General features: G+C 41.3%; 1 protein-coding gene across 1 annotated transcript in view; it reads left to right on the top strand.

Annotated features, from left to right (window-relative positions):
* nrn1la (neuritin 1-like a) overlaps positions 1 to 27,664 on the top strand; it is a 61,816-nt gene extending 34,152 nt beyond the window's left edge. Inside the window, exons 2-3 of the mRNA XM_031875666.1 lie at positions 10,435 to 10,585; positions 24,441 to 27,664. Coding sequence (XP_031731526.1) covers positions 10,435 to 10,585; positions 24,441 to 24,738 — 449 coding nt within the window. The 3' untranslated portion in view covers positions 24,739 to 27,664. The remainder of the gene's footprint in view (positions 1 to 10,434; positions 10,586 to 24,440) is intronic.
* Positions 27,665 to 27,753: the final 89 nt, after the last annotated feature.

Below are 27,753 nucleotides of genomic sequence, written 5' to 3'. Positions count from 1 at the left end.
CAAACAAGTCTTGAAGGGATGGCAGATTGCAGCTAATCACCCTCTCAGCAGAGAGAATGATGCGCTGCAGCCTGCACTTGTCCTTGGCAGTGGCTGCAGCGTACCAGACCGTGATGGAGGAGCAGAGGATGGCTCAGCTGCCTCAGGAAGTACACCCTCTGCTGAGCCTTCTTGGTGATGGAGCTGATGTTAAGCTCCCACTTGAGGTCCTGGGTTATGATGGAGCCCAGGAAGCGGAGGGACTCCACAGCGTCGACACAGGGTGATAGGGGCAGGTGGAGTCGGGCACGTGTTTACAATGTAATAAGTCAAGTGAGAAGTAATTTTCACATAGACTTCTATACAATCTGATTATTTTTTCAACCAGAGGAGTGAAAGTAGATTGAATGCAAGTTCATGGCACTTCCGCATTGGCTTCACTTGGCCACCTGTCTGCTAGCACTATTTAACGGCCCGGGAACAATCAGTGCTGAACAGCGCTTCGAGATTGTATGTGAACATCTGTGTTGTTGCTCTTGAGGTGACAATGTCAGTCTGATGGTCAGTCGAGCTGCCACTTTGATCCTAACTTAAATATCTCAACAACTATTGGATGCATTGCCATAAAATGAAGTACAGCATTTCATGCTCTCCAAAGAATGAATCAACTCAAGGGACCTTGACTTCCTGAGTTTGAATCCTTGGACTATTTAGTTTAAAAGGCCCAAAATACATGATAGTTTACAGGCTCCTCACATACATGCCTTTATGTGATAGAAACCAGAAGAACATATGAACTTTATACAGTAAAGGCCATTCAATCACCTCTAGATATACTCTTTTTCGGTGAGGCCACAGTGTGAAAACCCCGAGCCGTTAGGAGTTAAACAAGGCGTCCTGTCAGACCCCCCCGGTAACCTCAGCGTGAGGTGGAGCAGGCGGCTCAATCAATCCTTGGAAACAGATCATTAGTCTACAAGCCAAAGCAGGAGCAACAAATTCCTGCCAATTGAACAGATGCACTTCCCTCCTTTATTTCCCAAGAACTCTTCTCAGTTTGAATAGTTGCTGGAGGAAATAATCACAATGAACTTCTCTGAAGAGGGCCTCTTTCAAAGAAGTGTAGAGATTCAACTCAATTCAACTGAATTTAACGAGAAAACCTGTGTTGCTTCCAGTATACCAGGGCTCCAGACTAACTTTTCCACTAGCACCACTGGTGCAGTTAGCCACACCCTTTTGTTTGACACAGCATTGTGTTAATCAGTGATGTAAAGTAACTAAGTACTCAAGTACTGAGTACAATGCAATTTTGATGCTACTTTCTACACCACTACATTTCATTTTTACATTTATTTGTGAATAAATTAAATGCATTGTTGTAGTAAAGTAAATGACCAAACCAAAATAAAATGACCTTTATGTAACCAGCTACAACATTAAAAATCCATCTTACACGTTAATGATCAATCTAACCCTAATATTATAATATATCATAATGTAACACCTGAAGAGCCCAGTTGGCTGCATAGTGAGTACTTTTACTTTTAAGTACATTTTTTTGATCATATACTGACATCATTTTACTCAAATACATTTTTGATTGCAGAACTTGTACTTTTTGTACTACTACTTTTAATGTTATTTTACCATGATTGTTGTATTTTTAGTTGTGTAAGATATCTTTGTGACTGATCCAGTGTCATTGATTATTACGGAAGAATTACTTTCACCATCAGTGGCGTCTGAGTTGCGACCTCTCGTCATCTTTCCTCTCTCTCCTCATTTTACTTAAAAAAAAAATTAAAAAAAATCAGTGATAGACCGCTTCATTTATGGAACATGGTAACTGCTACATGGATCGTTTAGTTTTCCGGCGATGTGAAGACGAGCGGTGCACCGCCACATACACGCGTATGGCGTTTAATTAGCATCAACCCGCGTGCACAAATGCGGCCCCGCAAGCTCGGGGTTGAGACGAGCACCAGCTCGACCTTCCCTACACGCTCACAACTGCTCAACACCCAGATGTCAAGTTGACTTTTGAGACTTTGGAAGCGGATGGAATAGACAGTAGCTGATGTCTCCACTACAGAATGATCATTGTGCACTCGCATGGTATAGCGACCACGTGATGTTTTAACTCGCACACTCGCAAAAAAAACACCATTTTGATCGCAGTCTGGAGCCCTGTAAAGGCAGGATGCTGTTAGCGTAGGTTAGCATAAAGACTGGAAGTAGGAGGTAGCCAGACGCTGCAGAAAGTGCAGGGCGGATGGATACAAAAGATCTCTGACACATCATTTTTACAATCCAGTTTGTGTACAGATTAAACACACACCAAGCATGTTTGTATATTATCTTTAGAGGTGCTGGATGTGCTGGTACGTGGATTTCTTTTTATGTTGTAAAAAGGATTCTCGTTGATCCTTTGAGTAAGATGGTGACCTCACACCTGTGATGAAAAAGTAGGTTTTGCTGGTTTTTCAATTATAACTTGCCAAATCAATCTCTTAAATTGCTCTCAGCGTCTCCTTTGCTCTGTTATTACTACATCCAGCATTCCCGGTGACTCTGTCCTCTCTTCCCCCATCAACTCCATTGCCATCTCTTTTGACCTCAAACCTGTCTTCCCCTTCTCCAGATGTTTTTTTCCTCCTCAGGTCTCATTAAAACTTGATGGAGATGAGTGAAGCCAATAATCTTCAGGCCCCGTGAACGACTCTGCCTGAAATCAATAGGTTTCCTGGAGAAAAACAACAACAACACAACGGGAGTGGGGGGGGGTTATTAAATATTAAATATTAAACAGCAGGTCTCTGGGGAGAGAAGGGGGAGAGTTGTGGTGATGCATTGTCTGACCCAATTAGCATCTCCTGTTCACCTGCCAAGCTCCAGCCGTGGCTCCACTCTAACTTTTACTCGTCACGACAAGCCACTTCTGGGACAGTCACACTCTTCTGAAGCGTTAGCCTCGCCGCCTTGTACACTAATCACGACATGATGCATCTGTGCCTGTCACACCCTTGAAGAGGGCCATCTTGGCTCCGTGTATAAATCGGTCACCGCCAGCTCCAAAATGATCTCGCTCTCAAGACGCGATGAGGCTCCTCTGGGATGAGCCAACTCTTCCCAAACACTGGCTCAGCTTTTTGCGTTGCCAATCATGATGTTCTTCTGGGACTGTGTTACTCTTAAACTATGCCTAAAACACTTAGCTTTCGTCTAATTTTTACATTCATAGAAGAGTCAACCTTTTCATTTGCCGATCGAAAAACACCTATTTTTAATTCTTGAAACATTTAGATGACGGCCTCTTACAGGGATGACAGACTTTGCTTTGTTCAATGTTACTCTGTGCTGCTATCATGTAAATGCATTAGCACTGACTGCTACCGTTAAATAGTCCTGTGAAAGAAAATCTTTCCTATGCCAGACAGACAGGGGAAGGGACTATTTTGTGTTTAAAAGGTAACTTCGCCCTCAGTTCTGAGCAGGCGGCAACCTCTGGTTCTGCAAAGTGGAAGTGTCTAAAAGCTTGCATTCTCTCTACTGGCCATCAGGGGGCGACTCCTCCAGTTGCAAAGAATGGTATGGAAGTCTATGGGAAAATTACCCTACTTCTCACTTAATTTAGTACCTCAATAATCATTGTAAACATGAGTTTATGGTCTCACTCTTCTTCAATACAGCATGATGTTTTATTTAGTAAATTATGATCCATTTAGAATCAAATAGACCATAAAGTGGATATGCTTTAGGGCGGGGCTACTGTGATTGATAGGACACTGCCGCTACCAGAGCCGTGTCTCTATGTCACTCCTCCGCATTCCAAATATGGTAACCTCCGTTCCCCGGTTGCAAAAAGTCAAGATGGCGACGGCCATAGTCAAAGATGGCTTCGGCGAAATATCCGAACTCGAAACTTCATAACGGCAGTCCACAAACCAATGGGTGACGTCACGTTGACTACGTCCACATACAGTCTGTGCTTCACTGCATCATTTTGAAAAATGCAAAAGAGTGGGCGGGGGGCCGAGAGATGAAACCAGGCCCTCTTCTGTATGACGATAGCTGCGATACAGTGTTGACACGTATGACAGCTACAGTGGCTTGGAAAATAGCAATATGGCATGGGGCGCTGAATTTGATGGATTTACGGTTTATTAGACCACAAATGAGACAAGACTTATACCCTGCAGTCCCTCTGCCTCACTCGTGACCGCTGAAAGACTACCAACTAGAAATCAGACAGTTAACATTCCTTTATTTCATGACGTAGATTAGTCCAAAATGGTCGACTCTCTATCTCAGAATTGGCCTTGCAAGATTAGGACAGATTTAAAACAGTAGATTTTCAACCATGAAATGCCAATTTTTATAAATTTGGAAAGATTGAAGTGTCAATTGATGTGTTTCTTCACAATCCAGTCATATTGTTTAGTTTATAGCTGAAAAAACACGTTTGAGTGTGCAGTTATTCTTTTATCTTGGAATTCACAGTTCATATGAAGCCTGCGGCAGTTAGGGGAAATTCTCGGATTTTCAACCTCATCTCTGTCTACTGATTGTTCAAGATGTCGCCAACGGTATCTGTAGCTGTCGCTTAGCTTAGCTGCGGTTGCGTGTGTGGATATGTGACATGTAAACACCTGTGCAGGGACAGTAATTCCTATTTCCATCGAACAGTTTGAATAAGTGAATTAGCACAAACGTGATTTGATAAAGAAAGGGTTCCTTTCATAATCCTCCATCATCACAGCTCTGTGTCCTGTTTTGTGTTCAACTTTTGCACGAGTGTGAGTATTTATCTTTTTATGTCGGCCTATGCACCGACCATTATGTCAATCAAAGGCCACAGACAATGAAAGCCCAGCCTGTATTCTAGATAAAATTCAGGTCACTGGTCGTAATTATTTATCACTCTTCAGTGGAGCAAAGTAACAACGTATATTTACTCAAGTACTGCACTTAAATTGTTAAGGATTAGACCAGTTTGTGGCTTGTGGCTTCTCAGTGTCTAATTAGGGCTCCATGTCACGTTTCAGACGTTTTTTAGTTGTTAGCAATTCCACTGAAGAATGTCCTCTCTAAACCTGTTTCATTTAAATAACTGTTTGACGCTCAAAGAGGCAAACTCTTCAAATACTTTACAGATTAGAAGATATTCCCAAAAATGAATTTATTTTCTTCTTTCCTTCTTTCCTCTCCCATAGAGAGCGCTAGCCTTTGTTGCACCAGCTTCTGTAACTCAATGCAATATCTCATTCAGGAATTCTTTCATCTGTCTTTCAAAAAACTATTTTTTATTTTTAAGTCAAATTGGCTTACAGCAGTTGCCAAAATCAAAACCATTGTCAAGACACACATGAGATTGTGAACCGGTTTTGTCCATAGCCCCAATACTTCACCAAAGATCTTCTACAGCGTTTGCTCCTCTCTGTCCTTCTGTTGAGCCATGACATGCACATCGGACCAGCACATACAGGTACTTTGCAAAAAGCCAAAGCCGTGCTTCTTTTAGGGATAGAAAATCAAAGATCCCATAGATGTCAATGATATTTGACGTATGTTTGGATTGTAATCTTGGCAAGTTTGGATACATTTATCTCTCGTTAACCAAACTTCTGTTTTATACGCATGTCTTCATGGCTTACGGTTGATCTCCATCATTCCCCCTTCCAACACAGTGGATACTGCTTATCCAGACATCTATACTGACAGTGAATATTCACATATCTTATGGCTTATCTTGTTTCTATCCTCATGTGACGACGAGTGTCTTTCCCCTAAAAGGTAACTCAGCCTTTGCGATGACATGATACTGGTCTGGTCTATAGCTTGGAGCCATAAAGACGTTCTATTAGGATCTTTTTAGGACATGGCAGGGGAACAAATAAGAGATCAGCTTTTTTATGCCTCCGCGCCCCGGTGATAACCACGTCTCACAACCCGCATACATTTTTGGTCATGAATCAAGAATTCATAAGCTAATTATGACAATTCACACAAATGTTTAGTACTATAGTTTCACTTTGACTTCCCAGTAATTATCTCACGACTACCTAACTGTTCATAAAGTAGTAAAACGTATCTCCACTACAACAGCAGAATGCTGCTCACGCTAATGCTGCATTAGTATTACCAATCTAAGAATGTAATCGGTGATACTATGTCAGTCTCTGGGGGCATTTAGGAAGAAGTACTTTTGATACCATAAGCACATTTAACATACTTTTGTACTTTTATTTAAACAGGATCTTAAATGCAAGGCTAGTAATTAAGTATTTTTTACTTAACTAAAGCAGCAGAGTACATCTTTTACAAAACTGACAAACAATAAATGTTCATGCCAGTGCAAACATTGACTGATTTAGGTCAACAGAGTCTTGATGAATGGTAAAGATAAAGATGAAAGAAATCCACTGGGATTAAGCTGTTTTTGTGTTTAATGATGGATCTGTTTCTAAATTTAAGATCACAGTTTTTATCAGCTTCTCTTGTCACTCAGAGTGAGTTCCATCGTGTATCAGCCCTCTCTCATGTGTATGTGATAACTATTCATTGGTGTGCATTGCCCTTCATGAGACATGGAGCTTGGAGATGAATGAGTAACGGGATGAATTCAAATAGAAGAAAGACAGAATACAAGCAACAGATGGCAAAAGAAAGAAGCTGCCAAAACCTTTCACTGTGACTCCTTTTGTCTCCACCTTCACCATCAGTCGGAGTAAGCAAAGAAAGGATGGAGGTGAGAACTTTAAAACAAACCTATTTCACAAAGGTTTGTGTCAGTCATTTGTTGAATATTACAATATTTCTGTTACAGACAGTCAACTAACAGTTTTTCTCAATGTGCGTCAGACGATCCGATGATTCTTGTATTGATCGCCTGTCTCCCACGTTATCGGGGGATGTAATCACTGCTGACACACCTACACCAAAATCATCATGGAAAGGATGTGTAGCCTGAGAGTCAGACTTAATCGCCATTTCGTTGCACTGCATCATTCAGTCTGACTTCCTGCTCGTTAGCCGACTTCTTTCGGGGTATTTTACTCTAATCAATCAGCAACAAGTGACGTATCGGTCCTGCAGACATCATTTTCAGTCAACATGGAAGCTGTGGGAGCAACATTTTTTGATGTGGATTGATGAAATACAAGCTGCATAACATGATTTCCTCCAGGTTTGTTGACATACTCTTGTCATTTTCCTTCTCAACCCCGTTTTTAGAGAGTGTGCTTATATCATGCTAATGTGCAAGTTTTTAAGGGAATGTAATGTCGCTTGGGCCGATATGTTTTTCTATATTGAACATATCAGGAGAATGTAAACTGATAGTATTTTTTCCCTACAATATCCATTCTTGCAATAGAATGTCCACTCACAGCAAATAAAGCATTGTTGGACCTTTTATGGTTGTGTTTTGCAACTTGTCAATTGATTGTATCCTCAAGATTTCAATCCTGGTTGTGTTGGCCATGGTCAGCAGGTACCAGTAAATTTCAAACGATCCGCTGATGAGAAAATGTAAATAATGATCACTGTCTTGTCTTGTAGACACATTTGTTAATGAACATTCGTGGTCAGCACTAACCTCGGTAACCAATACATGTTTTCTCCGGCTGTTCTCATGCAGTGTTGAATGCACTATAATTCGTAGATTTACAAAGAAATCAAATTGTATGTAATCCATGTAATCGCTGAACAGGAAGTATAAAGACCACAAAAAGTCCCATTGAGAGGCTCCAGGGCCGGTGAACGGGCCACTTGAGTAGCGCTACTTCAATAGTTATATTTTAACACTAACTATGATCTTTTCCTTCATCTAACTAAGTTGTTTTGTTCCCTAAACCTGACTATGTTTTTTCCTGTAAAGACAAATGTTTATTTTGAAAAGACTGTATGCATGTAACGAGCGGAAATTGACACGGTTTGCTGGATTTTTGGAGAAAAACACAAAAAAATAGAAGTAAATATCTCCTTATTGTCCTTCAGTAATCTGAATAATCTGATGTTCAGACATAGCAGTGGCTCTGTGAATGGGAAACAAACAAAGTGGCTTGGATTGAGCAACTCTTTTCCAGCCAATCAGCAACATGAGGCATTCGTGTTCATGCACAGGACAGGGGGAAGGCCATGGATGTACAAAGACATAGGCAGTGGAAGGGAGAGGGAGGACAAATCTGGAGAGGGGTATTTGTTTGCAGGTTCAAATATCAACAATCCTTTTACAGAATCGCTGACTCCACCTTTTAACACAGCTCTGATACGGTTGTAAGTGATTAAACAGTCCACACTGAGGCTAATTTCAATGAGATCAATGAGGGATTACAAGGAAGCATCGTTTTCTTGCAAATCCCTCATGCCTACGTTGGCAATTTGAATCAAACGCTGGAATGGCGGACCTTGCCACTACTAACTACTTTTGTATGAGATTGATTGAGATGTTTCTGTGTTTTATTCGTTTGTAACGACTTGCCTCCTGTTGCTGCCTTTTTGTCAAGGTCGTCATTGTAAATGACAACTGGTTCTCAATTGACGTATCTGGTTAAATAAAGGTAAAATAATAATAAAAAAGAGGTAATTTTTAATGTAGATTAGTCTACAATTGGTAGCACGAGACACAACGTCTTTACCAAAATCACAACCTTTCCCTAACCTCAACCAAAGTGCTTTTGTTGCCCAAACTTAATCACACATGGGACATCATGTGAGGTCTCTGGCATTAAGCCAATGCCAGACCTATTCGAATCAATGAGACATCTGGAATTGTGTTTGGCGACTGAAAGGTCTGGTACTAGGAAGATTGGAAAATTGAAAAGATGGGAAAATGGAAAAGCCTTTGATGGTGATTAATTGCATCTTCTGTTTCCATGACGTTTATCCTCTACTCAAAGTCTTCTCAGGCTTCTGATTCACATTCATTTGCTGCTGCTGCTGCTTAAAACACATGAAAGGATCAGCCTAATCAAACAGCGGTGCCCACGTCTCACATGAGCTCTAGGTCTCTGCAGTGTGTACAACGAAGCTTACTTCCCTGTCTTTTCAATCCCCCATAAACGATGGTACAAGGGCAAAGCGATTGAATGATTGCTGATAATTATTTTAAAATACATCAACCAGATATGCATCTCTCTGGATGAGATTTCTCCTCCTCAAGTCTGACTCAACAAACAGCTTTGGGCTTTGGTGAGATGCTGTAAATAGCTATGTACAGAGTAAACGACTTGTGAGACTGGGTTCTCGGGGGTGTGTGTGTGTGTGTGTGTTTTATTTTAAGTTTCCTGAATGGGCCTCTAATTATACTCATCTTTTGGTTTTCACCCTCTGCAAAATGCATGTAAGTAGACTTTTTGTGGATACAGGGTACATTTCATCAGGACAGTTGACCTCAAATCAGAAACTATCTTCACCAACATTCTGAAGAAACTAAACACATAACAGCGTAGGTGTACGTATGTAACCTTCACTACTTCCTGACACCTGCCCCTGAAATGCATTTCGGATATGAAATTCTGTCCTCCAGTTCCTACCCTAATCTTTGTACCTACTTAGAACTGAGAGTAAGCAGCGCTACTTCTTGTTTTTCGTGCTTGTTCTCTGTCAGCAACTGTCTTGACAATCCATGCTGACAACCTGAGGAAGTTGACACCTGACAGCTATGTTGTTGTGGCTCCTGGTTGGTTCCTTTTTCTACAAGATGATCTGCAGTTTAAAGTTTGGAAGTACTGCATTTACATTTTAAAAGTCTTAAGCTGCAGTAATAAATATTCAGCAATGTATCAGCAATGGATAAATTGATCTACTCAGAATGTTTAGACACAGCTCTCATCTGTGTTGCTTTTGGCTTCAACAGCTAAAAAACTAAAAAACAAGTGCGTATTGGTGGAAATAATGTGTGTTGTTGAGTCATCAAAGGTGTCAGTAAACGTGAGCTGTGTCAAGGTGGTCAGGTCCTGGCTGCATTCAAACTTGATTGTGTGTGTTGTTGCTCCAAACAGAATCGGATCAGTGAGGATGAATAAATGCATTTCTCCTCCGTTGCATCTCCATTTCCTGGTCAACGAGCCTCGACAGCTCTCGTCTTTGATGTGAGCCATCGATCAGCAGCAGTCTTCAAACGCCGAATGAGCGAGAGGGGGAAAGGACACACAGCTGTCTGTAGCTCCTCGTGTATGACGGATGATATATACTCAACCTCTCAGTCCATCATTGAAACAAAAGGCTGCACAGACAACAGTGTCACTGGACGGACGCTCTCTTTTGTCTCAGCTGACTCTGGTCCAACAGCCTCAGCCATTAACAAAGAGTAACAGAAATATGATTTATTGTCAACTGCTGCATTGGTATTTCTGCTCGGATTGATTTCCCAGTGCATGTTATACAGCGAGTTTAACTTGAATTAATCTTTCTCTGTGTCTGTGTGTATTTTGTGTGTGTGTTCCACAGTGCTCAGCCCGTGCCCTGTTGCCGCGTCGTCGGCCAGAAGGTGTCACTCCATCTATAAGGGTTTCGCTCAGTGTCTGATGGCGCTGGGAGACAGTCTCGCCGACAGCGCCCGCAAGGACGAGGACACGCACGAGATCCACTCCATCTGCAGGTTGGTGTAATCAATTGAGAAACTTGAGTTTTGTCTGAAATTACGCAAAATAAAAATAAATGCCTCTAGAAAGTGAAAAATGGGCAGGGCTGGGAGGGCGGCTACGACACGTCTATTGTCGGCTCATCTTCGGTAACCAGTGTAGCATTACGATCACATCGAAAGACTTTTCTTTTCTTTAATTCCACCATGATGTCATGCTACAGTTACCGAACATGAGAAGCACCGCATGAACTGCTGGGCTTGGTCTACGTTACACTAACATGTAGCCAGACATTACTGTCTTTGAATACCGTTCATGATAGCCGTAGCCCTTTCAATTAGATTTTGCCAATCGCCAGCGCTAATGGTAATCGCCAATGGTTTACGTCACCTGGCTCCAGATCAGCCAACTGCAAAATTAAATTGCAACAGCCGGGTTTCAACGAGGGCAGTCTTCACAATATGTAGACCTAAAATACTTTGCACTAAAATGTCAAGGTTCCATCAACAACTACTAAATACTCACATACAATGGTTTTCAGCTGAAAAAAGTGCTGATTTATAACCACATATCACCAAGTCAAGTCAATAGGAGGCTTGCCGAGTTTCAGCATTTGAATATGCATTTTTAAACCCCGCAGAGCAGATAGGTCAGTATCAGTGTGTATTTGGTGTATTTAGTGACATTAGGGTCGAGGGTTTTGAAAACAACAACAGCCACTCGCTGGGGGAAAGTAGTACACATTTCTGTTTGCTAGAACTGAGTATGCAAGGCTTTTGGAAAGGCAGTGTGCTATCTGATATCAATAGGGCACGTACAGTACATCTGTAGAATCCCACAGATCGAAGCCTTGTCCCTCTAATCCCTCACTGCACTTACCCATGACCTGTTCACATGCAGTTATAAGAATAATATTTCCTAAGATAGCTGTGTGTGAACATTAATAAATGATGACATTACCATAGACACATGAGTAAGTTTGCCATAGACAGTTTGAAACGTTGCAATGAAAGTTTCATGGCTGTTGTAAAGGAGAATCAGGAGCTTTAGAATGGGCTAGTGGTGTATATAACCTGTGTGCAATGTAAATGTGTAACTTTTACACATGCTTTAAATGATCCTCTTCAGCATTATTACCTACATAAATAAGAACACGGCTGAGATCATTAGCTCATACAATGACCAGCCCTCTGCCGACAGGCCCAGATCCGGCCATAGTGCCGCCATCGACCAAAGTTGTAGCTCTGGCATAAGGAGGAAAACTCAGCTCCCGGCATTGGCAGTTCCTCCTTCGGCTACTAGTGTTTTCGGAAACACTACCGCTTTTGTCCATAGGTGTGCCAAAATCAACACAAAATTAAAGTTTCACATAGTAGCTTTAAGGAGGTACTCCAGCGATTCAGTATTGCCATGAGCAGTATTTGTAACGCAGACTAACAGTCTCCGGTCATGGTGTAAAGCACAGTGGGCAATATATAGTGTATAATATATATACAGCATAAGGGATATTTGTCCTGTTCTAAGTTCTGTGTCATCAACAGCATGATGTTGAAGATTCTGGTGCACCAAACTGACATCAAGACTGTGATATTTCTTTCATTTCTCCCTCCATTGCTGCAAACTAAATTTCCGTTTGCCATTAAGAATTCCCCTCGCGATGCGGCTTTCACAAGCACACATCACAGGATTGTGATGAACTCCATGATAAAATGAAACATGATTTTACTGACTGGGATTATATGAAAGTGATATTGAGTCTTTCACATACACAAACAGCGATTACTGCGAGTTATGCAGTTTGACTGCTAGATTGCCACAACTCTGCCAGGTGTCAGTTGAAGGAGAAAGCACGCGTTTATCTTGTTCGGTTTATCATTTATTTTATACAAAAGTATGACATTTAATTGACACCGATGTTAAAAAAAAATGCGTCAGATGGCACATTTCTGAGTGATTTTAACCTCTGCCATTTTAGTGTAAGAGAAGATAAACTGTTATGATGCGGTAGCTGTTGCTCATATTTTTCCATTTCTCAAAAGTGGAAACAGCGACTGGGGTTCCTTGTGTTTCCCGTGACAGCGGTGACATTTGAGAGCCGGTGATGCTAGGACGCACTGTCCACATCTGTGGTGCTCTATAGACTGGAGCATGTCACAGCTCTGTATAGCACACAACGAGCATTCAAGATACATTGTTGGTTATGTGATTTAAACAATTTATGATGCCTGTCAACATTTGGTCAGTCCCATCGAGGTGTTGAGTTAGTATTCTACTCATATAGTACAAGCTAGCTGGCTTTAAACGATAGCACTGATTTGCACTCGTCCTCTCTATTTGTTCATGTTGTCTTCAACACCTGCTGAGTTGTCTGCAGCTCCTGTACACTCACTACTATGTTTGTCCTGCATTATACAAAGGAAGAGTTCCTCCAGGTGTTAGCTGTCATAAGGAGCCACGAAGTAGCGTTGGCAGTGCTCAAATCACAGATAGGCCTGTGTGATCGTGATTTACAGGTAAATGCTGCTGCTGTCAGTAGCTTTATAATTAAATTGCCCCCCCCCCCTTCACAGCAGCTCACTGCTCCCAAAAATGGGCGAAATGCAGAGAACAAATTTCATGTATCTGTGGATATATGATAATTGGAGTAAAGTTTAAGTTCAAGCTTCTATGAGCAACTTTGATTTAGTGTTGCCTTTGGCGGTCCCTGTGGACTCAAGTGGTTTTCTTTAAGAAAAACTTTCTTTTTACTGCAGCAGGGTCTGACAGTCTGACCTGCTCAGTCCTGCCAGCGGGCCCAGCAATACGGCCCAGGTCTCCTGCAGCACGGTGTTGGTGTTAGCCCCCAGTGTGGACCGGCGGAGTAGTAATAGTGAGGCAAAGCTCTGCTCCTGCTCGGAGGAGGAGCAGCTCTCTGCCTCCCGCCGGAGCTTCCCGAAAGGCAGCAGCGAAGCCGGATCTGGGTTTCTGAGTGAACCTGTATGATTTAATTTGATTTTGCGCTGAATCCGACCCGGTGACACAGATGACAGGCACGAAGAATAACTATAGAGGAACAGCCAATCATCTCGCTGATGGTCTCGTTTACTTATGTAGGTCATATAGAGGCATCAGTATTAAACTGAGACTGTTTCATAAGCAGTTAAAAGTTCCTCACAGTAACTTTAACACAGACATGAAAGTGAAATCAGTCCTCTCATCTACAGTAACTCTCGGCTAGAAAGCGAAAACACATTTCCCCAAAATGAAGAACTCTTCCTTTAAAGAGATGAGCTATTGAACCATCATATTAGTCACTGAAGAGAGAAATTGATCAAATAGAAACGTCTGGTCATTTCTTTGGTAATTACATTTTTGATCAAATAAGACAGGCTAAAAAAAAAAAAAAAACACCAATGATGAACTGATTTCTCAGAAAACTTCCATTTCACTTTGAACAACTCTGCCTCCTCTCTTCTTCCCAGCACATCTCCACTCTGCAGCTCTCTTTTTAGCCTCTCATTGTTTGGGCTGGAGGCCTGATGACGCTGATAAAAGATGCAGAGCATCTCTCACTTCGCTTCTCTCTTTTACCCCCACTTTTTTGTTCTCTCACCACTCCATTTCTCTATATCCTGTATCAATCCATCATACCTCCCTCTCTCTCTCTCTCTCTCTCTCTCTCATCTCCGCTCACATCTCTATTTATACATACCTCTGTCATCCATCTTCCAGAGGAGTCGTATCCTCTCGACCAGGGATGGGAGCCATTAATGGGCGAAGGGACTCAGATTAAGTCTGCTGATCTGAGAGCAGTGTTTCTGTTGAGTTAAATTAGCACGGTTCCAAAATGATATTAAACTCCTGAAGTACACAGAATCCTCACAGCAGACTGTAAACACATGCTGGGAACAGCAAAGATCAACCAAAGAGGTAGTTATTACGTTCAAATAAAGTTGCCACGCTGCAAGAGCTGACAGGTTAAGTAGTCATTTAACGCCATATAAATGGAATTGTGACTAGCACTCTTTTTCCCACTGCATTATGAATGAAGCTTGCGCAAACTGAAGTGCGCCATCACGCAGCGGCAGCATTCATGCTCTATATAAGACGGCTCACAGACATTAAGTAGTTCACAGGAAAGTGTTGTCGCTGAGCTCGCCGTGTGAGACCTCAGGGAATCCACGGAGGATTTCCTTTTTTTTTGTTCAAGACGCATTTTCATTGAGATCTACAAAGTGTGACATCACAGTCCTTGTGGAAAACCTAATGGAGTTATCCTGAATACATCGTCCCGTGAGGATGTGTGCATGTGCGAGCCTCTCCTCGCTGTATCTTTTGATATTTGCTGACAAAACCAGATTTCATTGTGTTTCACATGCAATAACAATAAAGCATCTTGTCTTTTCTTGGCTCAGGCTCACCTAAACTCTCTGGACTCTCCTCTCCTAGTTGCTTCCCTCCTATTTCAACCTCGCTGCCTGACAGCGTGGCTCTTGGGATGGTAGTGTCGGTCAGTTGGTTCACCACTTTGGTCCAGACTGAGATATCTCTACAGCTGTTGGGTGGATTGCTGTGTATTTTTGTACAGACGCTCATGGTCCCCTACGGATAAACCGTAGGTCAAAGTTTTCACAGTGAAATATCTCAACAACAATTGGAGGGATTTCAGCAGTGGATAGTAGCTAGGTACATTCACTCAAGTAGTGTTCTTAAGTACAATTATGAGGTACTTGCACTTATTTGTAGTAATTCCATTTTCTGCTACAATTCAGAAGTAACTATTACACTTTGTTCTCCACTGCATTTATTTGATAACTTTAGTTATTTTGCAGGATCAGATTATTAGTACTATTTATTAGTATTATAATCGATAAATACATGTTGATGTATTATTATAGGTTAAGTTTACACTTTATTGATCCTCCTTTTGTGAAGTTCACAAGCTACCCAGCAGAATATAAAGTTATTAGAATTAGGCCCAACTTTGTAATTTGCAAATTTTTCTGAAATGGGTCATTCTGCATGATGAGCACTTTTAATTATGGTACTGTACTTAAAGTATATTTTAATGATAATACTTTTGTACTTTTACTGAAATCAAATTTTGAATGCAGGACTTTTACTTGCAACTGAGTATTTCTACACTGTGGTGCTAATACTTCAACATCTGGATCCTTCTTCCACCGCTGATGGACTGGAAGTGTTGTACGGTTGTCCCTCCTACACAGAGGATGTATCCTCATGACTTTGGTGATCCCCTTTCTCCAACGCCACCATGAGACGGACATTTTTGGCTTTTGGTGAAATTTCATGGATTGCCATGAAATCTGTAAATATTTAGCTCGTTCAATGTGTTTCTGTTCTCGTCAGTAATATTTGCTGCTGTTCCTCACAGCCAGGTGTGGGGGAAGGGGTTTCCGAAGCTCTTCCACCATCCGACAAGCAGTTTTTCTGCGTCTCCTTTTTCATCCATATGACAATGACGTGTGTATCGGTGTGCATTAATTGGAGAGCATTGTGATTTTCAAATACTTAGTAACAGAGTTTGGTTTTAACCTCGACTGTTGATCAAAATGAGGGTCGGGTTGTACCGGTATACCAATGTCGTATTAAGAATTTGACAATTATCATTGATCATAGAACATTATTTTAAAGTCACAGCTAATGGTATTTTTCATTTGGTAGATAATTTAACATTCTATAGTGCTGCCAACATGTAAACTAACATGCTTTAGTTAAATAGCATGTTATAGTGACCTGCTGTTTCTTTTATCAGGTTTATAATTCAGTTTATTTTTTATAATATAATAATAATTTAAGGGTCCCTGTAACTAATTATAGTAATAATAAAAACGAAAATAATATTTAATAATAATAATAATAGTGTAACACAGCATTCCGTGATTTTTCTGAGACGGTTATACCGTGAATATCTCACACCGTGACAACCCTAAATGAGGGGAAGGGAATGGTTCAAGAGAATTTCCTCACAAGTAGAATAACATCTTGTGTGTGTGTGTGTGTGTGTGTGTGTGTGTGTGTGTGTGTCACCATGGCCCTGCAGCCCACCCGTGGTACCACTCCACTGTTGTTGAATGTCCTCTATTCCTTGAGGTACCAATTAAACTACTAATCCTGCAACCCAGCCACCTTAGTGTGAGTGTTGCCTAATGCAGGGACATAAGAGCCCTCACACACAATCCTCATGTCCGCATACACACTTCTCCCCAATCTACACTCTCTGTGTCCTCGCCTCACTTTCTCGTATTTTCCCCCCTCTCTCTCTCTCTCTCTCTCTCTCTCTCTCTCTCTCTCTCTCTCTCTCTCTCTCTCATCCCTCTATTTCCTCCTCTTTGTTCACTCTCTCTTTCCCTCCCTCTTATCTTCTCTCACCTCTCTCCATCCCTACACTCTGTTTTTTAGCCTTTTCCCTCTCTCCACCCAGGAACATGATTTTAGCGCTTTTATCAGAGCCACCTAATGAGGAGGTAGCATGGCGCTCCCCTCTGAAGATCGGCAAGCACGTGCACACGCACACACGTGCACGCACACACACATGCATGCTACAGTGTAGTCTGAATAAGAGGCTATGATTTGCATCTAGGCCAAGGCTGCTCCATTGTCAGAGCTCTCCCAGGAGTGTGGCGCTGCTTTTATTCCTCATATTCACAATGGGCTTTATGCAGTTGCAATCATTCACCGTGGATCCGGAGGAGGTTAGGTGAAAAGGAAATATTTGGGGCTAAAGATACAGTATAGGCACACTAGAATTAAACATTAACCTTTTTGCTGCAGCTTTGAAAGGAGCAGGGGAGGTTCAGATGAAAAATAGGTACCGCTTTATTAAGGAAAAGTTCTAAAGGGTTATCAGTAATACATTTATTCATGTTAAAATCACTTTGAATAATAGCATTAAGCCGCTAATATGTATTCATATATAATGAGAAGAAGGCTTGGGTTGCCAGGTTGTGAACTCATTAGAATAGAATTGAAATCTGCCACATTGTTGGAAGCCTGTATGGATGCCAGTTTTTTTTTTTTAAAGACTAAATATGCTTTAAAATAATAATACATAAAAGTTTTAGTATTTTCCCCACAGAACTGTATTCCTGACAGTGTGGAGAAAACTTTGAAACACTATTTGGGACTTGATAGTATAACTAAATATTTTAAGGGATAATGTGTAGCGGCATCTAACGGTGGGGTTGTGCTTAACTGAATACCCCTCCACTCACTCCTCCCTCTCCAAGACTGCGGTAACGTGAGCCGCCGAGTGCAAAGCGGTGGTAACACCGCTTACCGTATTGAATATTATATTCTATTTCTGCTAAAAGATCCGCAAAAATGGTAAACACTGGCCCTCTTTAAGTGACCAAATAAAGGAATTAGAAGTACTGCCTCATGGTTGTATGCCTCCGCAAATGAGTCATGTTGCAGTTTACATCCATGTCCGTCCAAAATGTCCTCTTTTTATCCTGTTAGACATTTGTCTGAAATTGTCATAATTAGCGTATGAATTCTTAAGCTACAGAACATATAAAAACGAGTGTTATCAGAAAGCTCTCTCTTCCAAGGTTTAGCTTTCTTTCACTCAGCCTCCTTCCACCGCAGCCTCTCTATTTGCTTTCAAATTCTTATCCTCCACAGATTTAGATAAGGCCATTCATGCTTTCATTGCATCTCATTGCAGCGTCTCACTTTAAAGTCCCTTTCAGCTCATTTAGCATGTAGCGGTTACGATTTAAACTGCTGCCACACAAAGACGGCGTAATATTCCCAAGATGCGCATCTCTTTTTGGTTATAGATTTAGAAATGATATTAAGCAGGAAGAGTTTCAATTCTAGAAACTAAATAGATCAAGTCTAGATCTAAATAGATCAAGTCTTGTGTTGGCGGACCTCAACGAGGTGAAAGAAGCCTTCTTGAAGCAGGTCAACACCGTAACCCTGATGAAGGCCACTGCAGCTGAAGCATGAGGATATTAATATAAAAGCTTTTCAAACTCTTCTTCAAGAATAGCTGAATTCTTTTCATTTCTTTGCTGCTTTTCAATTTATGCCAATCCGCTGGAGCTGAGAGGCCGCGGTATTTTTTTACTTTTCTTTTTTAACCTCTTACCTTGGACAAAATAGTTACAAGGCTTTATGAGATTTCTGCAGGATTTGAAAAAAGAAATACCCACATAAGTGATGTCTCAAGCTGTCTTATAACCTATAAACCTTGGTACATTATTTAAAATGCGGTCCTCTGAAAGTCTTCACTGTACTAGGAGTAATGATTATATAATAATGATGTGTTTTTTTCTCACCTCTGAGCCAAAGTGTTTAAAACTGGTTGGCATAGGTGGGAGGAAAGTGGGTACGGTTGATAGTGACATACGATGAGAAAGACATTATTAATATGTAGTATTTTTATTTAGACGATTTAGGAGGGGGACATCTTTGTCCTCTAAGGAAACAAGTGTTCTTGTTTTTTTTTTCAAATCTGACAAAGAAAGTTGTGTTGTGTTGTGCAAAAAAAAACAAAAAATCAATGTTGTTACTAATTCTTGACACATTATTTTTTGTGTTTTTTTTCATACTTCAGACCAGCAATGCATCACTTGCAGTAGGCTGTCATCCCTTCACCACTCTTGATGGAAAAAAACAATCCCACAGCAACTTGCCGCTATGCCGAAGAGATTCTGGGTAGTTGGTTACAACAGTAAATACAAAAACGCTGATCTATGACCCCCCCCCGGCAACAATCAAATATGAATGAATGTCTGGATTATGGCGAACACTCAGGTTCAGACAAGATCGCAAAATAACTATGAAACATGTGTATAAAACATAGTTTGTTTAACAAGAGATAAATGCATACAAACTTGTCAAAATTACAATCCAAACACGTCAAATTGCATCGACATCTAATAGGATCTTCTGTTTTTTACCCCCCCCAAAAAGAAAGGCCCAAGGGTAAATCGAATATGTTACATTGTTGCTTTAAACCACTTCAGAACAAACATGGTTATACAAGGCCATACACGCCACAGGATCTGGCATACATGATGCTGGAGGCCCAAGTTGTAATGCAGTCATTGATCATTGTGTCGGCAAAATATGTCCACCCTTTGTTCCACCAAAAATGTAAAAGAATAGTTTAACACAGTAAACAGCTCACAGTAACAGCAGTGTCAAGTTTTTTTAAGAAAGCATTTAATAAATATTTATTTAATCGTAAAGATGTCAAGTCATTCTGCATTTACATATCATGTGACTCCAGGTGGAGCCCTGACCCCAAAGTGGAAAAAACTCTGCTCTGTTTTGTTCTTTTCAGACGTACTCTCATCCACAGCATTGCAGACTGCTTCACTGAAGCTGAACATACTCTCAGCTCCCTTTTCTTCCTTGCGTTCCCCAACACATCTTGTGCTGCTCTGCTGCGCTTCACTCTTCTCTGCTCTACATACTTTCGCTCCATTGCCTTCTCCAATTTCCTGACACAACTTGTGTCAGGAAATTTATATATACAGTATATATATATATACAGTATATATATATATATATATATATATATATATATATATATACTGTATATATATACAGTATATGTGTGTGTGTGTGTGTGTGTGTGTGTGTGTGTGTGTGTGTGAGTGAATGTCAATAAATGTTTCCCATAACATCGAGCCATGAAACTTGGTCAACATCCTGATGACCAAATTGCTGTGTACATTCATTTTCAAGTAAAAAAAAGAAACAAATGTCAAAAAAGAAGTTCAGAACTGGGGTTTGGAGGTTTTTCGGATGTCAGCAGCGGCATGTTAGCAGCAGAGCAGACGTACTCTCAAGAGGTTTTATTATTGTGAAAGCAGCTGGTTGTCTGTCAGTGTCCTCGTAGTGTTTTTGCTGTCTCTGCACCACCTGTGACTTGAGCAGATCCCCCCCCCCCACACACACACACACACCAAAAACCCTGCACCGCTGCACATGACGCCATCTCTTTCAGATGGAGAGGAGGCAGCCAGATGCTGCCTCCTCTCCATCAGCTGCTCCTCCCACAGCAGGTAAGCAGAGTCCTCCTCCAGCAGTCGGAGGTGGACCACTGAGGTGTTTACGCCCTGGACACAGGCCAAACACACACACACACACACACACACACACACACAGGCCCAGTCATCAAGGGAGGCCCGGCCTGCAGTGGTGGTGGTGGTGCCTGATAATTTTATAAAGCTGCATTCGAGTGTTCAAGAGTGTTTCCCTTGCTGTTTCGACACAGTCACACAATATATTGAATAAGTGGGTCTAGAGAAATGATATTTATGAACAGTATGTGAGCAAAGAGTGAATGTGTGTGTATCCATCTGTCAGATGGATATAGAAAGTAAGTGTGTTTGCATTTCTGTACTTAAAATTAGGAGCAAATGCCCTCAAAATGGCACACAGTACAAAGAAGACAAGTTGTCGCTTCTTACTTATTTAAAGGATTTTTTTAAATGTTTGGGGCTGTGAGAGTCGTGATCCGGGAGTTCAGTTTAGGTGAGAATCACAGCTACACTAAGATTAGTAATGAAGCCTTCAGGGTGTCAAAACAAAACACAGGACTGCAACAAGCCCACCGTGATTAATCCTATTTGTCTGAATTAGATTGTGGCGATCAATCCCTCTCCAGCTATAGTGATAAATCAAAACTGATTAACTGCTCCATTCAGAGGCAGCCGGACTCACCAACGACACATTAGATCTTCGTTTCCCTTGTGTAACTTACCTTTTGGTATGACGTATCACACGCTAGACTACTTTCCTTTAGAATAATCGCTGTGCAAAGCTGCCTTTTGCTGTGTTATGGAAAGACATAAAGCGTGCATGGTTAAAGGAAAAGTCTTACAAATTAGGAGCCTTCAAATCTGAACTTTGATGAGAAGTTCGATATTAGTTGGAAGAGATCCAGGATGTGATTAGCTTACCTATGTAATTGAAGCAGGCCCTTGTGTTGTTTTTTCCCATTCTTTTGACATCGTTTGAATGCGGCATATGTGACAGACAGAGGCAGCGAAGGCATCAGTACTCATCTTGCCTACTTTCTGCTTTCTGTGCTGTAAAAAGGTAATCAGTGAAAAACTGCACACAAAATATCCTTGAAACACAAAAACATTCGACAAGTGACCAGTTATCATGAGGCTAAACCGTGAACACACGAACTGACTTCTGTTCAGAATGATTTGATATCCGCCTCCTTATCTGACAGCAGGTTAGACAACAAAGAAGACTATGCCAGGCTGTTATTTTTAAGGTTCACAGTCGAGACAAGGCAGTCATAGCATAGAGCATGTATTGTCAAGCCGTTCTTACTCCCAAGCTGACGCCTGTCAGTGGCCCTCGGGTTATTAGACGACCAGAGCAACTGACGTCGTATAAAGAGTGAGAAAGTTCGCTTAGGGCGGGCGAGTGGTCGGGAGGGTCAAACAGACTTTTAACCGTTCTGTTCATGTCCTGTGTGAAACCAAGTAACTTACTTACTTAACTAGCGTACTTAATTAAGCTAAATAACATCCTTACTTTAACCCAAACCACGGTATTTTCCTTGGCCTAACCAAGTACTTTTGTTGCCTAAAATAGTTTTATTGCAAAAGTAAACCTGGAAACTAAGTGATCCTATGTTATAAGTTGATTTGGAAAAGAGACAGTAGGTATGTAATGAGCGGAAACTGTACGTTTCTTTTTAATACAGGAGTTTACTTCAAAAAGACACTGTATTCATGTAACAAGTGGAAACTGTATGTTTCCTGTGAACAAAGGTTTATTTTGAAAAGACACTATGCATGTAACAAGCTGAAACTGCATGTTTCCTGTAAACACAAATGTTTATTTTGAAAAGACACTATGCATGTAACAAGCTGAAAATGTAAGTTTCCTGTAAACACAAAGGTTTATTTTGAAAAGACACTATTCATGTAATGAGTGGAAACTAGCTTGCCGTCCGTGACACATCCAGAAGTGACCCTAAAGTGGTACCAGAGCGTCACAATGTAGTGTTGAAGTGTAGGCTCACTGACCAAGCGTCGGTATTTGACGAGTTTGGAGTGAGAACGTGTTGGTATCTGGGGTCTGGATGACATACACAGAGCGCCTCTGTTACGAAAGAGGAAAAGCAGCATGTTCATATTTATTATATGGACTTTTATGGTTTTCATAGTAAAGTACTTCAAGTGTTTTGTGTCAGGCTGATTTTGAACAGAGCCATCTGCTTCTGCTTTCTCCACCGGCCCTCCTTTTCTCTTCTTCTACTTAACACTCAGTCGGTTTGTCCTCAGAGACAACTTAGCCAACACATTCGTGATGAGGGGAAGAATTAGCAGCCAATTACAGTCAGATAGACTCAGCTTTAGATGTGGAGTTTAATGCTGTGATTTACTGAACAAATGTTTATATCCAAAAATAGTTGTGTAAGAATACTTCCTCCTGTCTCTCCTTCATAATCTTTCCCTCCTCCTTTTTGCTCTTTTCTTTTTCCAGTTTTTTTCCCCTCTTATTTCTCTTCTCAGGTCAGACAAAGTGTTTCAAATGGTTGGATACAACACAGCAGTGGTTCAACAAACACCAAGTTCATGACAGCTTTTCCATTACCTGTTCTAATGACGTTTTCCCCCCGTTTCAGTCTAACTCGCACTGCGATCTTTGCTCTCAGAGTAGTGGAGATCAGCAAATGGTCTCTTGGCAACTGCAAAGAAAAGTCAAAGGAACAAACAAATAGATTGAATTAGATTTACTCAGTGTAAGGGCTTAAGCTTCACTGTCGCCGCATCTTCATCAGCTTTTTTCAGAGCTTAGATCTTTATTAGTGAAATCATGGGGCATTCACTGGTCTGGATAATTATGTGTCTGCGGGAGATTATTGGCTCGGCTGCGTCATGCTTAAGGTGTGAATTTTAGATGTGGTTTGATCGTATTTATAGCACACATCCATGGCAAAGTGAAAAACTTGGCACATTCCTCATACAAGGTTGGTGTGTACATTTGCTAGCTGGCATGGAATGTCTGAACAGTTGGACTTGAGCAAGAGTTTCCAGCCATGCTGGTGGTTTGGATCTTACTAACAACACTATGGTGCTCTTGCTTTTGCTTGAACTGATGAATGCAATAGATGAGAAGTTGTGAAATCACCAAAGTTATTACAATTCATCCTGAGGGGAACATGAATGTCTGTACCAAAGTCATGGCGACATTTCACTCAAAACCAAAAATATCAACCTCATGATGGCACTGAAAGAAAAATCAGGGGATCAACAAAGACATCTTCTGGGAACCATGAAAATGTTTTGCAATTCCATTATGTAGATGTAGAGATATTTAACAGGATGGATGGAAGGCATTACAAACATTGTCCTTCTGGGGGCACTGACACAAAAGTCAGGGGATCATCAAAGTCAGAAAGATTCATCCTCTGGGGATCATGGACGCATGTAATTTGATCCTGTCCTTATAGGCAACATGCATAGCTGCAATTTAAAAGAAATATATATTTATCTAACAGTATCAGGAGATTGTAATTGTATATAAGAGCACTGTACAAGAACGCTGCCATCCTTTTTGAAAATCTGAGTTGAAATCATACACACTTTTTGCTAGTGTGCCATTAGTAAAGATACCACGTACCACTGTTGGCGTGGCTAATGTCTGTAGACAGGCTTCCACCATCCACTACATCCATTTGTCATATACACAGGAATTTTGCCCCGTTGATTCAAGCTTTCCATTATTTTTGCACCTAATCATGTGTAGACTGTACTGCTGTTTTGACTCCCTATAGCCTTTTTGTTCATTTGGTTTTAGGTCTCTTACATGTCTTGGCTTCATTTGTTGTCATGTGTCCCAAGTCACATCTGAATCTGACGTCTCGTCTCTTTCCTTCAGGTCGTGGGACGAGTTCCATGACTGCGCCAACATGGCGATGGCCGGCTGTCCGGACGAAGCCGCAGCGGTCTGGGAATCCCTCCGACAGGAATCAAAGAAGATGCAGTTCTCCGGAAACCTGTACGACATGTGCTCCAACCGCGACGACCACCCGGTGGCCTCGGTCTCCTCACGTGGCTCGTCCAACCAGGAAGAAATCAACAAGGAGTCTCTAAGAGGGCGCGCAGATCACCTGGCAGGCGACCTCCATCTTCTCATGCTACTGTCTCCTCTGCTGCTGCTGTTATTTTCGATATAGCTACCCTAAAAGAAATGGGACTCGTGTGAATAGATATAAACTTTGTGTATTTCTTTTTTCCCTCCACAAGTCCGTAGACTTTCCACTTCTTTTTCCTCTGCTCTGCCAGGGGTAGAATATTTCTAACTGCATGTTCAGAGGCCCGACAGTCTTTTTGATGATGCGTCTTTAAACTGCGTGTGCCGTTTCATGAATATTCTCTGCCTTTTAATTAGTCTCTCTGTTGGAAACACATATGATTCATACAGAGATGCACAACCACTGTACAAAGAGAACTGAAAACACATACATACTTAAACAGACAGCAGCCTCATGTCAGCTGTCTTTAACCCCCAATCCCCGTACATGTAGCTTATCTAGTTGTTGAGTGTAAGAGAGACAAAACAGCATTCCACTTGATGAACCTGAAAACTAAGTGATGAAGAGGCCAGATGCCTCGACCAGCTAAACTCATTCATTCAGCTTTACAATGGGAAGCCTTTTATAATCTAACATAACTGGCTCGCTTGCTTGATGGGGACAGGCGAAGAGAAGGTGAACTATTGCATGTTTCTGTAAGTTAAAAATAACTCACAGTGTGACTCATCAGTTTGACCGAAGCGCTGCGAGAAGTCTCCAATTGGCGAACTTTTCATCTCCTGTTGGCTTCCCTCTCTAAACGCAGCCGAGGTTGAAGCCCCCCTTTCTGTGACCAATGGCAAGCTAAAAAAATACGAATAAGGAATAAACCTAAACAACAATTGTTTTTAACATAGTTTGGTTCATTTTGTTGATTTCTTTAAAGACATTTGGGGAAAATCTGCAAAAAATGTGACACAAAAAGCAAAGCAAGACACCTATTCCCAACACACAGTCAATACAGTAAAAGACACAGTGAAACAAGTTGGGTTATCTTGCTAGCTGTCAAATATACTTTTTTTTTTTCAAAGTATCGGGGTGCTAAGCTAACTACGCCCATCTTCACTTAAGTGCACTTTGCGTTAGCACTAGTGTTAGCTCGTAAGTTGTAGCCTAGCAGCTATCGGGAGTGTGAATTTGGATATCATTCGGCAAAAACCCTCCAAAAGCGCTTGGTTGATGATCCCTTGCACTCCTCCTCCTGAACATTGATCAATGGGTGAAGTCCACTACAGCTCCAAATCAGCGTAATTCTCCAGACGCACCATGCTTGCTACCAATTTTGTCAAACCAAATCCCAAATTAGATCAAATCTTCCTATCTGACTTAGAACTACACAGATTAAGACACTCTATCTAACATTTCACTGTGTCCTGGATAGGGATGCCCCCCGAAACTCGGTTCTTAAAAGGAACCAGTTCCAAATTAGTAAAATACCAGAGTATCGATAAGGTCCGGAGTTAAAGGTTCTGCGATTGGTACTTTATTAGCTACAGAGTGAGATCTTCGCGGAACATAGCGGCGTCACTAACCTTGTCTCTCTGTCTCTATGTCTTTGCACGAGCTGTGCTGAGGCTGAGTATAGCGTGACACACATCATGGCAGAGAGAACAAAAAGATCCAAAGTGTGGCTACATTGTACTCGAGTGGATGCTGAGAACTCTCGTTGTCACATATGCAACAACAAACAATTTATCATCAACATTTGGCAAACAAGCAGAACATAAAAAAATAAAGCAAGCAGCCCTCCATCCTCGTCCTCTGCAGGTAACGTTAGCGATGCTATACAGAGTTAGAATAGGCTAATATATTAAAGGTAATCGCTTAGCTAATTGTTCAGCTGGGAATGTATTTGAAAGATTTTGGAACTTCTATTATTGCTGCTCAAGAAAGACTATTTGTATACATACAAGAATAATAAAGCAATATTGATTGTTTTCTTAATTAATTGTCTTTTTCTCTCACAATATAATAAAAAAGAACCTATAAGATTATTGACAAGAGTGCGTGTATCGATAAAATCGTAACGATACCCATCACTAGTCCTTGATGACTTTGATTGGTTTAAGACAACAGATAATGGCTCCTCAAGGCCTTTATCGTTTGCTAGCAATGCACAAATGTAGTGTCTGGTTTTGTGAGAGCTTTTTAAATTCTCCCTATCAAGGATTTATATAAACTGAATTGAGTATTTAGTCTCTTCCAACAATCCCGGCTCAATATGGTGTACAAATACTTTTGTTGTTTGGGGAATCCTCTAGAAAAAAAACCAAGGCCCAAGAACAAAAAATGGAGTTGGACTCCTGCCAGGGATGATACCTCTCCTCCAAATAAAAAATAATATTTGGTGCTCTTAAAGTACGTACATTGTTTCCCTAAGTTCTTAGCTAAAGCACATAAAGCACTGTCAAATGGCTTCGGGTGTAGAGATGTGTCTGAAAATGCTTTGGGACGCAGTAGCATTGTTTCGGCTGGTACAAAAAACTAGATTGGTTCTTAGCTGCCTTTGAGGGACAACATCGTCTAAGGGATTCTGAAATATCAATGTGATCAAACCGGGAACGATGACGCCTTCAAATTTGTCTTCATACTGAATGCGTGCCATCGCCCCATAGGATCACACAGTAGCACAAAACTGAATAAATTAAATGAAGGAACATTTGCATGCAGTCTCAAACCTCAATTCTGGAAAGAATTTGACGGATGAATAGTTTTACCATCAGAACAATGCCAAGGAAAATGCCTCGGATTTCAGCTTCCACTGCACCAACGCGAGTTTTGAGCTAAAGTTAAAGTGAAGTCAGAGTGTACCGTAGTTGTTTTTATTTGGTGCTTGCCCAGGTACGAAATCCTCCGAGGCCCTTCCTTGGCATCCTTCAACCGTAGCCTTCCAGTATGGGACCAATATGTTCGCCTGTCAGAATCACGATCCGCTCGCATGCCAACCTTGTTTCATGCTCCGGGAGCCGTGGTTTTGGCCCTGCAGGCCTGCTGAAGCTGCTTGTTATTCTAAGTGGCTCGGGGTAACAGTTGTTTCTGTCTCGCCCAGGATCAGAAATACTATCAGATTAGAGAGAGAGAGAGAGAGAGAGAGAGAGAGAGAGAGAGAGAGAGAGA

Source organism: Anarrhichthys ocellatus, unplaced genomic scaffold (genome assembly GCF_004355925.1).
Source record: "Anarrhichthys ocellatus isolate YVR2014 unplaced genomic scaffold, GSC_Weel_1.0 scaffold93, whole genome shotgun sequence".
In the NCBI taxonomy this organism is placed as follows: Eukaryota; Metazoa; Chordata; class Actinopteri; order Perciformes; family Anarhichadidae; genus Anarrhichthys; species Anarrhichthys ocellatus.
This window is presented reverse-complemented; position numbering and strand designations above follow the sequence as displayed.